Source organism: Budorcas taxicolor, chromosome X (assembly GCF_023091745.1).
Source record: "Budorcas taxicolor isolate Tak-1 chromosome X, Takin1.1, whole genome shotgun sequence".
Classification (NCBI taxonomy): Eukaryota; Metazoa; Chordata; class Mammalia; order Artiodactyla; family Bovidae; genus Budorcas; species Budorcas taxicolor.
Window position 1 is genome coordinate 93,575,082 of NC_068935.1, and position 16,411 is coordinate 93,591,492.

The window sequence follows — 16,411 nt, forward strand, 5'->3', positions numbered from 1 at the left end:
TATGAGCAGTGCATTCTCTTGGCAAAACTCTATTAGCCTTTGCCCTGCTTCATTCCGTACTCCAAGGCCAAATTTGCCTGTTATTCCAGGTGTTTCTTCACTTCCTCCTTTTGCATTCCAGTCCCCTGTAATGAAAAGGACATCTTTTTTGGGTGTTAGTTCTAAAAGATCTTGTAGGTCTTCATAGAACTGTTCAACTTCAGCTTCTTCAGCATTACTGGTTGGGGCATAGGCTTGGATTACTGTGATATTGAATAATTTGCCTTGGAAACGAACAGAGATCATTCTGTCATTTTTGAGATTGCATCCAAGTACTGCATTTCAGACTCTTTTGTTGACCATGATGGCTGCTCCATTTCTTCTAAGTGATTCCTGCCCACAGTAGTAGATATAATGGTCATCTGAGTTAAATTCACCCATTCCAGTCCATTTTAGTTTGCTGATTCCTAGAATGTCGACGTTCACTCTTGCCGTCTCCTGTTTGACCGCTTCCAATTTGCCTTGATTCATGGACCTGACATTCCAGGTTCCTATGCAATATTGCTCTTTACAGCATCGGACCTTGCTTCTATCACCAGTCACATCAATAGAGGATGAGATGGCTGAACGGCATCACCGACTCGATGGGCGTGAGTTTGAGTAAACTCTGGGAGTTGGTGATGGACAAGGAGGCCTGGCGTGCTGCGATTCATGGGGTCACAAAGAGGTGGACATGACTGAGCAACTGAACTGAACTGAATATTCAATTAACAAAAAAGAAATACACTTTAGCCTTTATCTAATAATTCAGTTATAAAACTTCAGTTTGCAGAGGAAATGTTCCTGATGAGCCTGTCTAAAGTTGCTATCAACAAGGATGCCTAAAAATACCAAAAATTTGTAAATGATTAAGAGTAAAACTAAAACTTTTTTTCTAACAACTTTAAACAATATTATTAGTGACATTTCCTTAGTAAGATAAAGTTATATAGCTAAATAGTTAGATTAAGTTGAACTGAGTGTAGTTTACTTTTTTAATATTCTCAATATATGTAGTTATAATTTTTTATAAAATATCTTAGAATTGAAGATAAAATGTGTACCCCTCATTTGAAAATCAAAGTAATTAGAACTATAGTTCATAAATTTTAAGTGAGAAAAAGGCTCTTAAAAGTTACATCACCTAGTTTCTCTCTTAGTGCAAGTGTCTTTGTTAAATGCTGTCACTGACTAGAAGGTGTTTACCTTCACTGTTTCTATTGGACAATTCTCATTGCTAAAAATTTGCTTGTTTTATATCTTTGTTTTGATAGCTTGCTCATTCTTTTGATGAACATATTTTAAATGACTGTTATATGTTAGGCACTGAAGACTCAAAGGGGATTCTCCCTGCCATGCAGGAGCTCAGAGTCTTGTGAGAGACACACCAAAACAAAAATTGAATAACTGCAATGCATTATGGTCTTTGCAGTGTCATAAGAGTATCATGGGAGAAAAGAGATGAAATATACCTAAGCCAGCCTAGGGTATTAGAATCAGAGAAATTATTATTTTTTAATTTATTTATTTTAATTGGATGCTAATTACTTTACAGTATTGTGGTGGTTTTTGCCATACATTCACATGAATCAGCCATGGGTGTACAGGCGTTCCCCATCCTGAACCCCCTCCCTCCTCCCTCCCCATCCAATCCCTCTGGGTCATTCCAGTGTACCAACCCTGAACACCCTGTCTCATGCATTGAACCTGGACTGGTGGTCTGTTTCACTAATACACATGTTTCAATGCTATTCTCTCAAATCATCCCACCCTTGCCTTCTCCCACAGAGTCCAAAAGTCTGTTCTTTACATCTGTGTCTCTTTTACTGTCTCACATATAGGGTCATCATTACCATCTTTCTAAATTCCATATATATGCATTAATATACTGTATTGGTGTTCTATCTGACTTACTTCACTCTGTATAATAGGCTCCCATTTCATCCACCTCATTAGAACTGATTCAAATGCATTGTTTTTAATAGCTGAGTAATATTTCATTGTGTATATGTACCACAGCTTTCTTATCCATTCGTCTGCTGATGGACATCTAGGTTGCTTACATGTCCTAGCTATTGTAAACAATGCTTCAATGAACATTGAGGTACATGTGTCTCTTTCAATTCTGGTTTCCTCAGTGTGTATGCCCAGCAGTGGGATTGCTGGGTCGTATGGCAGTTCTATTTCCAGTTTTTTAAGGAATCTCCACACTGTTCTCCATAGTGACTGTACTAATTTGCATTCCCACCAACAGTGTAAGAGGGTTCCTTTTTCTCTGCACCCTCTCCAGCATTTATTGTTTGTAGACTTTTGGATAGCAGCCATTCTGACCAGCCTGAGATGGTACCTCATTGTGGTTTTGATTTGCATTTCTCTGATAATGAGTGATGTTGAGCATCTTTTCATGTGTTTGTTAGACATCTGTATGTCTTCTTTGGAGAAATGTCTGTTTAGTTCTTTGGCCCATTTTTTGATTGGGTCATTTATTTTTTTGGAATTGAGCTGCAGGAGCTGCTTGTATATTTTTGAGTTTAATTCTTTGTCAGTTGCTTCGTTTGCTATTATTTTCTCCCATTTTGAAGGCTGTCTTTTCACCTTGCTTATAGTTTCCTTCATTGTGCAAAAGCTTTTAAATTTAATTAGGTCCCATTTGTCTATTTTTGCTTTTATTTCCATTACTCTGGAAGGTGGGTCACAGAGGATCCCGCTGTGGTTTACGTCAGAAAGTGTTTTGCCTATGTTTTCTGGAATCAGAGAAATTCTTGAGATGATTGCTGAGCCAAGTCTTAAAGGATAAGTGGAGCTTAGCTGAAGAAAGAAAAGGGAGTATAAAGTTAATGGAAGAGATTCCAGCCTAAAAAATGACATAGAACTGGGCTCCCTGGAGACCTGACACATTCAAGGGAACTACAAGCAGTTCAGTTCATTGTAGCTGGACTCTACAAGTTTCAGGTTAGGAGGGTCAGAAGACAAAGGCAGAGGAATAGATAAGCCAGATCAAGGAGGGTCTTATATGTAGTTTAAGGACTTGATCCTGTAAGCAATGGGACACTTATGAAAAGAAATAAAAGAGTAACTAGGACTTCCCAGGTGTCTCAGTGGTAAATCCACCTGCCAATGTAGGAGACGTTGGTTTGATCCCTAGGTTGGGAAGATACCCTGGAGAAGGAAATGGCAACCCACTCCAGTATTCTTGCCTGGAAAATCCCATGGCAGAGTATTCTGGCGAGCTACACTTCATGGGGTTACAAACAGTCAGACACAGCTGAGCGACTGAGCACACGCACAGTGCAAAAGAGTAAATAATGGAACAAAATCATGAAGGTGAGTAAAAGGGATCAAATTAATGGCAGAAGTGGTAAGGTTGACTCTGAGTAGGAGGGTGAATTTTCATTTATACTAAAATACCCTGACAGATAGTGCAGTGCATAAAATATTAGATTATGAGAGTTTCCTGTTAAGTTGATTCCTTTTATCAGATTATTGAAGTTTCCTTTATCTCACTAATGTAATACTGAATGTATGATAGTATGTATTTATAACATGGTAAATTCACTGTGATTCTATCACCAAGAGAAATTGTGACTTATGACAGGTAAGTGACTGGTCTCTGGAATTCTAGGTACCTCCATGTTCACATTGGTCAGAGAACTAGTCAGTTACAAGTATCCACTTTAGGTTGTGTGTACTGTCACTTCAGTAAAATACCAAGTTCAAGAGATAAATAGATCCCTTTAGATTTGATTTGCCCTTGATTGCTGACTTTTTTCTTTTCTTTTTTCCCATTTTGTCTTTAGGTGCTGTTGATGGGTAAAAGTGGGTCGGGTAAGACCAGCATGAGGTCTATTATCTTTGCAAATTATATTGCAAGAGACACACGTCGTCTTGGTGCAACAAGTAAGATGTTTTATCTTATTGTAAAGTCGTGTGATCTTAATCTGAATAACACACTTGGTTGCAGTAACTTGGTGATACAGAAACTGACAGATTTGTTTTTGAGCACTTTTCCTTTTTTTTTCATTCCTTCTCAGAAGGATGTGACCTAATTCTGGTTACTACTGCTGGCTCTCTTGGAGAAGTTCTTTCCTTTCTAGGTTGCTTACCAAATGGGATATCCTTGTCCAACTTCATTTTTATCCTGTTCTTTCTCAACAAGCATAGGGGTCCTTTTGTTTGTTCATTTTTTATGTGGGGGAGGGTATTTGTTTTTAACTGTTATTATGTAAAAAGAAATTAATTTATAGGTATTAACAAGCATAACATTAAAATCTATGATTTTTAAAGCAGTATTTAGTCCTAGTCTTATTAAAAGGTAAATTCCTGGGGTTGGGAGGCTGTCAGAGGAAGATTATCTGGATCTGTACTCTGCTATTTCTCTTCCTGGATATACATAGATGTTCTTGTTGGAATTCAAGCTTTGACTTGAGAAATGTTTCATTGCCCTTTATGGTTTGAATCTTAAATCTGATTTCTTAGTTCAAGCTAGCTGGGCTGCCATGGATGCCCAGTGGACCTGTGCTCCTGGGAGACCCTTTCTGCCTTTAGGCTATAATGCCATTTCATTTTGTAGCATCCATGCATTTTTGGATTCTTCCTTGGTGCTTGGCCTTTAGGTAACAAAACCATTGTCCTACCTGGCTTTCAATTTTTCCTGATCTGGGTTACTAGCATCTTGAACACTTTTAGGGACAAGCTACCTACTACTTCAAAGGTTATTTCATTCTGGTTTCAAGAACAACAAACATTTTTAAAACACTCCTATGTTCCAGATGCTAGGATACAAAGGAGAAAGAAACTTCTTTTCTGTTCTTAAAGTGCTTAGAGTATAGTATAGACTCTCATAATTGGGTAAGCTTTAATGATTAGAAAGTTATTTCTTAGTTAAAGCCCCAGATCTGTTTCCCTTTATTTCTATTAGTTGGTACCCTTTATGTTCTCTTGAGTCTCTGCAAATATTTTGGTATGATTAATGTCTCAATCTATCCTAGCCATCCCTTGCCTCCCAAATCTTATCTTCCTTAAGTTAAAAATCTCTGGTTCCTCCATCTCTCTCTCTTTTTGACATCATTTTGAAGCATTTTTAAGGACTTATTTGAATATGTCTATATTTTTTTAGAGCTGAGATTTAAATGAAGACATGGTCTAATCACAGGAGAGTATGACTAGTACATCTCTTGTCCTGGGTATCACACTGCTGTTAGCACAGTCTAGCCCCCACTCTCCTTCTATGGAGTGGCTTTCATTATACTGAGTCACACTAAAAAAAAATTCCTTTTCACATATATTTTTATTAAAACACAAATCCTCCTTCTGATTCTTGTGCAGAAAACATTTTGAACATATGAATAAGTGTTTATTGAATTATTCAGTTTTGATTGTTTTAGCCCATGAAATGTTAAGTGAAATCTAGAACAAGTTACTATCTCACTGGGCCTCAGTTTCCTTATCCATAGAAAAGGAGTTGGATCCTGTTTTCATTTTAGCTGCTTATTTGCTCATCTGATATGTTAACTATCCTTCCTAGCTATGTGCAATTTTTACATTTGATAAGCATCTCATCTAGTTTTCATCTAAGTCATTTATCAGCAGTTTTGGTCAGGACAGGGTCCTATGGTCTATTATGCCTCAGGAGACTTCCTTCTAGAAAGTACCTATTCAGACTCCTCCCTGTTTTGATTGGTTATGTTTTAATTTTTTTCTGTTCTTCCAAGTTTAATACTTGGACCTTAATCAAATGGTTTCAGTAGAACAGATGAAGGTAATGTTTAATTATATTGCTGTTCTATTTACTTCCATTCTCATATGAACTTCATTTTAATAGATGAAGAAAATATGACCTTGAAGTTAAGCTCACTCAACTCATGAATGTTAGAGCTAGAATGTCAGTCTGTGCTCCTGCTTTATTCATTATGCTACAACTGCAATTTCTGGCAGACTTCTCTTTGTGTTTTAAGTTCTGCACCTTTCATTGAAGTTGTTTTTTAGTCTAATAAATATTTTTGTCTTTAGCTAATCAGAGTTGAATGACTACTTTGAGTCTGATGAATAGTCTTATCACCCAAATTTCAGAGCTAGTCAATCTACTTAAAATAGTTTTGAAATAATCTAGCAGCTTCATTAAAAAGTTATAAACAGAATATTGCAAATTATATGAACCCTATATGTTTAAACAGGCCATTTATTTAACAAATGTTTTTCTGGAGCTTCCTGTGCATGGGACAGGGCTCTTGGGGCTATCTCAAGTGGTACCTTTATTGATAATACTTTGTTAGTAATTACTGTATTTCTTAAAGTTCATAAAAGTGTACTTCAAAATATTATGTTGACCTTAATGCTTTAGTGTATCATTAACTAACTTGTCATTTCTGGAAGAAAGGTCTGAGTTCTACTGCTAAACTTATGGACTAAATAAAAATATGTATAGCATATTGATTTTTGCTTACTATTCATTTTTGTTCAATTGCTAATTTTCTTTAAGAGTAGTGAAAGAGTACATATTCTAAAATATTATATCACCTTGAATGTTTTAGTGTTCTTCTAGTTTGTCATTGCTGAAAAAAGTCCAGTTTCATTTCATTAAACTTAGAGTGTACTATGTTTTGGAATTTGAAGTAAGGATACAGAATGGTGGTATTTATTTATTATGGGGCTATTAAAATGTTTGTTGGAATAGTTAACTTGTCAGCAAAAATTGTGCTTATGAAGTATTTTAGTCTTAAACACTGTTGACAGCTCCAAGATTTCCTACCTTCTCAAAATTCTCTGATCTCTTGGCTTTTATTTAATGCTTTATTACCCTGGTTTTATTCCTTTATCTTTAATCATCCCTCCCTTTAAAAGAAAAAGAATTTCTTCTTTCTGCCCCATAAGTGTATGTGTTCTCTCAAAGCTCTGTTCTTGGTTCTTTCCAGTTGCTCTTATGATAGCAAGACAGGAAGACTAGGGGAGCCAGAGGGCCCCATAGGAGAACTGAGACTGAAGAGAGAGGCAGAAAGCAGGGGTTAGATCATAAAGTGCCCTGTATGCCAAGTCAGGTAGTTTAAACTGAAGTTGGAGGGAAATCCTTAGAGTGTTTCTAACAGAAAAGTAATATGATCAGATTTCGTTATTTTTAATTTTTAATTTTAATTACAAAAGTAATACTTGTGAAAAGTCCCTCATTCTCAGGCCTACTTCCTATGGACAACCACCACTAATAATTTGAGGTTATCCTTCTGGCCCTATTTTTTGAGTGTATGCAGTCGTGCATAGAGACATGTTATTATTTTTCTTTTTAAAGAAGGATTAAATAAAATTTGCATTGTGGAGAGATCATTATATCTGTAATATGGATGATAGATTGGAGAGAGGCAAGGGAAGAAACAGATTGACAAATTAGGGAACTCTCTTTAGTAGACCAGGTAAGAGATGATGGGGGCTCAACTTGGGTTAGGGTAGTAGTAGTGAATATGTTGAGAAGCAAATGGATTTGGGATATATTTAAGAGGTAAAGTCATCAGGACTTGCTGGTATGTTTTAGGGGAATGAAGCAAGAAAGAGTGAACTCAGGATAAAACTTAAGGTTTGGGCTTAGTCACCTGGTTAAAGTCATTGAATTAGGGAAGACTAAAAGAGGAATAGATTTTGTGGGAAGAATGGGGAGATGATGTTATATTTGGATATATTGAGTTTGGGATACTTGGAATATATGCAAATAAAGATGTCCAATATATGATTCAGAAAGGGAAGAGAGAAATCTGTATTATAGGTAAATAATTATGGATTATCAGTATCCAAATGTTAAAGTAATGTGAAGAATAACATTTAAAATAACATAGAAGAGTAGGTGGCCAAAGATGGAATCCTGAAGAACTCCAACATTTAAGGGACAGAAAGAAGAACAGGAACCTGTGAGAGAGGACCTGCTGGAGCAGTTATAGGTCTCCTATCAGAGGCCAAGAGAAGAGAATTTTTCTGAGAAGAAAATAGTCAACAGTGTCATGTGCAGAAAGTAAGACAAGGACTGAAAAGTCCACTGGATTTGGTAATGGGGCCATTGATGAGAACAATTTTTATGATATGGGAGTAGAAACCAGATTTTTATCCCATGTGCTCCATATCTAAAGTCACTGAATCCTGTCACTTCTTTTGTTATTGTCTTTCCCTTTCTCAGTAGTACTTCTTTCCATTTTTTTTTTAGTACTAGACCGTTTACATAGTCTTCAAATTAATAGCAGTTTGAGCACCTACTCTCTCGTAGACTCTGTTGGAAATACAAAGACATGTAAGATATGATTCCTTTTCCAAGGAGGGGGAGAAAGGGGGAAAAGGGAAATAGTTTGAGCAACTACTACATGCCAGGCACTTGAGGTATGATAATCCCTTTAATCCTGTGAGGTCAATAGTATGGCTCACACCTTTTTTCCTAATAGAAGAAGAAACTGATACTCAGAGGTTAAGTGACTTACCCAAGGTCACACAGAGAGGTAGAATGTGTATTTGAGTTAAGAGCTGTTTGATTCCAATGCCCGTATTTTTTAAGTAATGCTTTGGTGTTTATGATCTAGTTTTTTAGAAGATAAAATTCCACAAAGTTAGACAGCAGTCAGTTTAAGCAACAGCTTCAAGATAGTCAGAGAAGAAACACCACTGTGTGTTGATTAACTGTTACAGAAATTATAAAGATGATAATTGGTAGACTTCAAGAAATTTCCAGGAAAAGAATTTTCATTATTATTCCTTATGATTTATAAGTGCCTGGCAGAGAGTAGATGCTTAATAAATGTTTAAATGAATTCAGAGGGTGCGATGATGGTAAGTGGGGGTGGCTAGGTAGGGTTTTTAGAGGAGATGGGGTTTAAGCTGGGTCTTAGAAGATGAATCTAACTGGAAGAAAGGTGGGAAAGATTTTCTAGGCAGATGAACAGAATAGACAAACTATAGGGTGGGGAGGGACATGGAAGGCAGAGGTCGCAAACAGGCAGCTTGTATGCTGGATAAAGCCTGTAGATGTGTTTTGTTTGGCCTGTGCAATGTTTTAGAAAAATTGGAATTAGTTATCGATATGTAAAAGTTTCCACAAAAACTCTGGGTTTCCTGCTACTATTGAAAATTTAAAGATCTGGAAATCCTGAGCCCATGTTTCCGCATGGCAAATGAGCTAGAGCTAAGTGATTGCTGCCCATTCCATTGTCCCCTTTGGTGGATGTTTACTCTCCATACATGATCAACTTCACACTTGTATGTTTACTGGCCTGGCTTCTATCAGCAAGTTTGCGACCCCTGATATAAGGTGTGTTGGAGGCTGGGGAGGTAGAGGGGTTTGGGAGGACTGTGAATAAACTGTGAATAAAATTGGACTGGAGCAAAAGGCTTTATTAATATGATTCATTGGGGAACATAAAGGTAGATTGGAAGCCAAATTCTGAAGGACCTTGCATGCCCCTCTGTAGGCATGAAGGAGCCATTGAAAGTTTATAAACTGGGGAGTGACATGTTCAAAGTAGTGTTAAGAAGATGAACCTGGCAGAAGTCTATAGGATGAAGTAAAGTGAGTAAGGCTTCCTGAGACTGAGCGTGTGCATGCTCAGTCATGCCCAACTCTTTGCAACCCTATGGACTGTAGCCTACCAGGCTCCTCTGTCCTTGGGATTTTCTAGGCAAGAATGCTGGAGTGGGTTGCCATTCCTCCTCCAGGGAATCTTCCTGACCTAAAAACTGAACCCTCATCTCCTGTGTTACCTACAGTGCAGGCAGATTCTTTACTGTTTGAGCCATCAGGGAAGCCCTCAAGGCTTCCTGGTGGGAGGTAATTATGGAGCTACTGTAGCTGTATAGGCCTGAGAAGGTAAGAGCCTTCCCTAATATTAGTAGCAGATAGTGAAACAAAGAATGGAATTGGGAATAGCAGTGAATTGAATGTGGACAGAGGAGTCAAAAATGACCCCCTTGAAATGGGTAAATGATAGGGTCACTAATCAAAATTAGAAAATCAGTAGAGGGAGTGAGTTTGGTTATGTTTTATATTCGTTTGTATTTGGTTTTTGTTGTCCTTTTTAATTTTAATTTTTTTGTGGAATGTATTGATAGGTCAGAAAAGAGCTATTAAATGGTATATGTCTGTCTTACATGTTGAAATTTTAACAGTATTATAATTGGAGAATTTTTCTTCTCTAAGCACTAAAACTACTAAAATATAATGACTTACATGAAGGCCATTTCTGTAGCTCAGGATAGTTTAGGTGCCCACCTTGCCACTAAACCACACTGCTAAGCTGAAAATCACCTTCTTGTTGTAGCTTTGAGCATTTCACTCCACTTTGGTCCTTCTAAATTCCATGGGTTAGTGCTTTATTTTGAATTTTATCTTGCATGCTACAATTATTAGATTTGTCATATTTGTTTTGCAGTTGATGTAGAACATTCTCATGTTCGGTTTCTGGGAAACCTGGTATTGAACCTGTGGGACTGTGGTGGGTAAGTACCATCTGCTTAATTCTTCATGAGGTCAATGACAATAATCATGGCATCTAGTATAATCAGCACAGAGAATGTTATTGCTGCTGTTTAGTCACTAAATTGTGTCTGACTTTTTGCAACCCCATGGACACAGCAAATATACTAGAGTAACTATCATTTGTAATAGATACATTAGATAAAAATTACTTCAGAATTGGTACTTGATTGAATGAAGATATCTGACTTTTCTATTATTGTGAAAATGCCCTCTATATTTGACATGTTTAAGCAGTATTCACACAAGCTATATCTAAGTATCTATGGTATGGGATCAATCATCCTTCTCTTTTTCAGATGAAGAAATTAGGTTTCTGTCTCAAGTGGCCTAACACCAATGCTGAGCTCTTAGCTATCACACCATACCACCTCATTCTTTGATATTTTAATAATTATCTCCAGGCAGTCTAAGCAGTTATTTGGATCTCAGTTCTCCAGCTGAGTTTCCCACTGTTGGAGGAATAGATAGTTTTTCCTCTCATGTCCAACACACTTCCAGAATATCCCATCACAAATACACATTCACTGTGCATATGGAGCTATCTTCCATATGGTGTGCTTTCTATTCTTGCATCTCTATGCTACAGTAGCAATATATAGTACACAATAATTAGAAGCCCTTAGGCTGTGGAATTAGATTGGGGTTTGTATCTCAGCTCTATTAGCTGTGTTATCTTGGATAGATCATTTAAACACTCTGAGCTACAGTTTTTTCATCTGTATAACAGGAATAATGATGGTATCAACCCACAGAGTTTTGATGATTGAAATTATATATATATATATATATGCATACACACACATATTTCAGAGTGCCTCACAAAGTAAAGAAATGTTATAATTAGCTCAGTATCTCCTAGCTCCTAGTATAGAGCCAACTAGGGAATAGGTGCTCAATGAGTATTTGGTGAAACAATAACAAATCAGAAAATAACTTCATTATTGCTAACTGGTGGTTCACTTAACACATTAGTAGCTTTCTCCATGTAAATCCTTCTTCAGTATCATTGCTTTCAATTCTGTAATCTGTATCAAGAGATTAGTCCAAGTCCTTCGCTTTTAGTTACTAACATGTTATTGTCATTTTTACAGATAAGGCAGCTGAAGTCCAGTGAGATCATGAATCTCCCAAGGTCACATAGCAACTTGATAGCAGAGTGTAGGACTAGAAGCTACACTCACGATTTTTTGTAAAGGAACTGCTATTTATTGACACCATGCCATATGCCAGGTTTCATGCTAGATTCTTTCCTTTAGGAAAGAAAAACCATAGATTTTCAGAATGGCCTCCAGAAATTTAGAAAGTTAAATTTACCAGAAACCCCCACCCCAGTTCAATGAGTATTCTTGTTTTCTAGAAATCTATTCAACATTCACTCAGCAAATGCCTATTGATCACCTTCTGTTTATCACACAGTAAGAAAAGCATTGAAAGTTACACCACACTAGATTAACATACACAGTATTTGGTGGCTATGACAAAAGCCTTCATAGTACATATTTTTTTTCTTTCCTTCTTTATTTATATAGTTGTTTCATTTTTTTTTTTTAAGATTTAATTTTTGTTAAGGTAACATTGGTTTTTAACCATCATATAGATTTCATGTGTACAACATTGTATTTCTGCTTCTGTATACCTACAGCATGCTCACAACCCAAAATATAGTTTCTATCCATACAGTTTACCCTTTTTATCCTTTCCACCCACCTCCTGCCCCTTTCCTTCCAATAACCACTACTCTGTTTTCTATATCTATATGTTTGTTTTTTTAGTTTGATCTGTAAATTTATTATTTTTTATATGATGAGTAAGATTATATGGTATTTGTCCATCTGACTTATTTCACTTAAAATAATATCCTTAAGATCCATCCATGTTGTTGCATATGTCAAGTTTTCATCTTTTTTATGGGTGAATAGTAGTCCATTGTATATAGTAGATATGACATCTTTGTTATCCATTCATCTGTTGATCGACACTTAGGTGGTTTCCATATCTTATCTATTACAAATAATGCCACAGTGAACATAGGGGTGCATGTATCTTTTCAAGTTAGTGTTTTCATATTCTTTGAATAAATATCCAGAAGTGGGATAGCTGGTAGTTGTAGTCTTGATTTTTTGAGGACTCTCCATATTTCTTCCTTTATCGTGAGAATCCACAATAAAGGACAGAAACAGTAAGGACCTAACAGAAGGAGAAGAGATGAAGAAGAGGTGGCAAGAATACAAAGAAGTGTAAAAGAAAGATCTTGAGAGCCCCTTGGAAAGCAAGGAGATCAAGCCAGTCATTCCTAAAGGAAATCAACCTGAATATTCATTGAAGAGACTGATGCTGAAGCTGAAGCTGCAATACTTTGGCCACCTGATACAAAGAGTCAATTCACTGAGAAGGCCTTGATGCTGGGAAAGATGGTTAGATAGCATCACCAACTCAACGGACATGAATTTGAGCAAACTTCAGGAGATAGTGGAGGACAGGGAAGCTTCTTGTGCTACAGTCCATGGAATCGCAAAGAGTCTGACACAACTTGGCAACTGAACAACAGCAACAACTTATTTCTTCCATACTGGCTGCACCAATTTACATTCCCACAAAGAGCTTATAAAGGTTCCCCTTTTCCCACTTGTTATTTATCCACTTGTTATTCCTGCCTTTTTGTTAATAGCTAATGTAACAGGCCTTAGATGATTATTGTAGTTTACATTTACATTTCCCTAGTAATCAGTGACATTGAACATCTTTTCATGCTCCTGTTAACCATTTGCCTACCTTTGGAAAAATGTCTATTCAGCTGCTCTGCCCATTTTTAAATTAGATTGTTTTGTTGTTGTTGATGATGAGTTTCTATGAATTCTTTATATATTTTGGATATTAGCACCTTATCAGATATATGATTTGAATGTCTTTTCCCATTCAGTAGGTTGTCTGTTCTGTTGTTGGTTTCTTTTGCTGTGGAGAAGCTTTTTAGTTTGTTGTAGTTCCATTTGTTTATTTTTATTTCTGTCTCCCTTGCCTATGGAGACATATCTAGAAAGATATTGCTAAGACTGATGTCAAATACCATACTGCCTAAGTTTTCTTCTAGGAGTTTTATGGTTTTAAATACTGTATTGAAGTCTTTAAACCATTTTCCATTTTCAGTTAATTTTTCTGTATGGTATGAGATTAGTCTAGTTTCATTTCATTTCGGTATGGTATGAGAGTGGTCTAGTTTCTTTCTTTTTTTTTTTTTTTTGGATGTTGCTCTTCATTTTTTCCAACACCATTTATTGAAGAGACTATACTTTGTCCATTACATATTCTTTTCTTCTTTGCCATAAATTAGTTTCTGTATATGCACAGATTTCTAGACTCTCAGTTCTGCTCCTTGATCTGTATCTATTTTTCTGCTAATACCATGCAGTTTTGATTACTGTGGCTTTGTAGTATTTTGAAAAGAGGGAGTGTTATAGCTCCAGCTTTGTTCTTTTATTCAGAATTACTTTCACTATTTGTGTCTTTTGTAATTCCATACAAATTTTAGGATTATTTCTTCTCTTTCTATAAAAATGTTCTTGGAATTTTAATAAGGATTATATTCATTTTGTATATTGCTTTGTGTTATAGAGACATTTTAACAGTATTCTTCTAATCCAAGAGCACACAATATCTTCCCATTTATTTGTTTCTTCAGTTCTTTTTTATCAGCGATTTATAGATTTCAATGTATAGTTCTTTTACCTCCTTGGTTAAATTTACTTCTAGATATCTTGTTCTTTTTGTCATAGTTATAAGTGGGATTGTTTACTTAATCTCTCTATCTCAGTATTAGTGTATAGAAACACAACAGGTTTTTGTATATTGATTTTGTATCCTTCAACTTTACTGTGTGTGTTTATTTATTTATTTTTTTGGTGGAGACTTTAGGATATTATACAAAATCATGTCATCTACAAATCAGTTTTGCTTCTTCCTTTCCAATTTGGATATCTTTCATGTCCTTTTCTTGCCTAATTGCTCTGGCTAGGATTTCCAATACTATGTTGATGGTGGGCATTCTTGTCTTGTTCCAGATTTTAGAGAAAAGCTTTCAATTTTTCAGCAATGAGTATGATGTTAGCTGTGGGTTTATCATATACAGCCTTTATTATGTTGAGGTACATTCCTTTTATACCTACTTTATTGAGTTTTATCATAAATGTATGTTGAATTTTGTCAAATGCTTTCTCTGCAGTTACTGAAGTAATCACATGATTTTTATGCTTCATTTTATTAATGTAGTATATCATATGGATTGATTTGCAGGTGTTGAAACATCCATGTATCCCTAGAGTAAATCCCACTGATCATGGTGCATGATCCTTTTAATGTATTATATTTGGTTTGTTGTTATTTTGTTGACGATTTTTGCATCTATGTGCATCAGAGATACTGGTTTGTAATTTTCCTTTTGTGTGTGTTGGCTTTGTCTGATTTGGTATTAGGGTGATATTGGCTTCATAAAATGAGTTAGGAAGTGTTCCCTTCTCTTCAATTTATTAGAGTAGTTTGAGAAGGGTAGTTATTAAATCTTCCTTGAATGTTTGGTGGAATTCATCTGAAGCCATCTTATCCTGGGCTTTTGTTTTTTGGTAGTTTTTTGATTACTGTTTCAACCTCTGTGCTAGTGGTCAGCCTGTTCGAATTGTCTATTTCTTCATGGTTCAGTCTTAGAAGGTTTTATGATTCTAAGATTTTCTAGGTTGCCCAATTTGTTGGAATATTCTCTTACAATCCTTTGTACTTCTATGGTATCTTTTGTTATTCTCATCCTTTATATTTTTGTTATCTTTTGTTTCTGATTTTTTAATATGGGTCTTACTTTATAACTCATCCAGCTGTTCTGTATCTTTTCATGTAAATTCAGTTCACTTACATTTTGGGTGATTATTGATGGATGAGGACTTAGTACTGCCATTTTGTCTTTTGTTTTCTACTTGCTCTATATTTTTATTGTTTATTTTCCTTGTGTTTATGTCTGCCATTTTTGGTTGGTAGTTTTCTGATATTTTCCTCTGTTTCCTCTTTTTGTATGTTTTGTGTCTCCATTTTAGATTAATGTCTTCCAGTTACCATGAAGTGTGTATCAAATATCACATAGATAAGTATATCACATAGATAAGTAGTCCTTGTTCTGTTAATAGCATCTTATTTTCATTTGACTACATGGTTTTCCTCTTCTTCTTTTGTGTTTTTGTTGTCTCAAACTTCCCCTTTTTATATTGTGGGTTTGTTACCAAATTAAAGTAGCTATAGTTTTGTTTTGTTTTTTGCTCTCTTTTTTTTTTTTTTTTTGCATTTTTTCCCCTTTTAACCTTTATGCTATAATAAAGCATTTTAAAACCTGTTCTGACAGTTGCAATTTTCTGATTCTGTCACCTTCTCATGCTCATGCTGAGTTGTGTCCAACTCTTTATAACCTTTTGGACTGTAGCCCTCCAGGCTCCTCTGTCCATGAGATTTTTTAGGCAAAAATCCTGAAGTGAGTTGCCATTTCCTTTCTCAGGGGATCTTCCTGACCCGCAGATTAAACCCACGTCTTCTGCATTGCAAGTGGATTCTTTACCACTGAGCCATTGAGGAAACACATTTATCACTTTATTTATGCCAAGTTTTGTGTACTTTTGTGTTTTTGTTTCTGGTATAAGAACTCTGTTCAGCATGTCTTGTGTGGCAGCTCTAGTATTGATAAACTCCCTCAACTTTTGTAAACTCTGCTCCCTTCTCCCTCTGGGATGTCCACTATCCTAATGTTGCCCTACCTAAAAGAGTCAGATAGCTCTTATAGAATTTCCTCATTGTTTTGCATCTTAGATTTCTGTCTTCATACTTGCTAATTCTCTCTTTCATATGGTCTGCTTTATTTCCAGTGCTTTT

At 35.9% G+C, this 16,411-nt stretch overlaps 2 protein-coding genes across 2 annotated transcripts in view; both read left to right on the forward strand.

Annotated features, from left to right (window-relative positions):
• The window catches only part of LOC128070298 (elongation factor 1-alpha 1-like), a 427,922-nt gene that overhangs the window by 180,780 nt on the left and 230,731 nt on the right, over window positions 1–16,411 (forward strand). The window lies entirely within an intron of this gene.
• The window catches only part of RRAGB (Ras related GTP binding B), a 39,362-nt gene that overhangs the window by 3,137 nt on the left and 19,814 nt on the right, over window positions 1–16,411 (forward strand). The window contains exons 3-4 of the mRNA XM_052663605.1: window positions 3,816–3,915; window positions 10,407–10,473. Of these exons, the coding sequence (XP_052519565.1) occupies window positions 3,816–3,915; window positions 10,407–10,473 (167 nt within the window). The remainder of the gene's footprint in view (window positions 1–3,815; window positions 3,916–10,406; window positions 10,474–16,411) is intronic.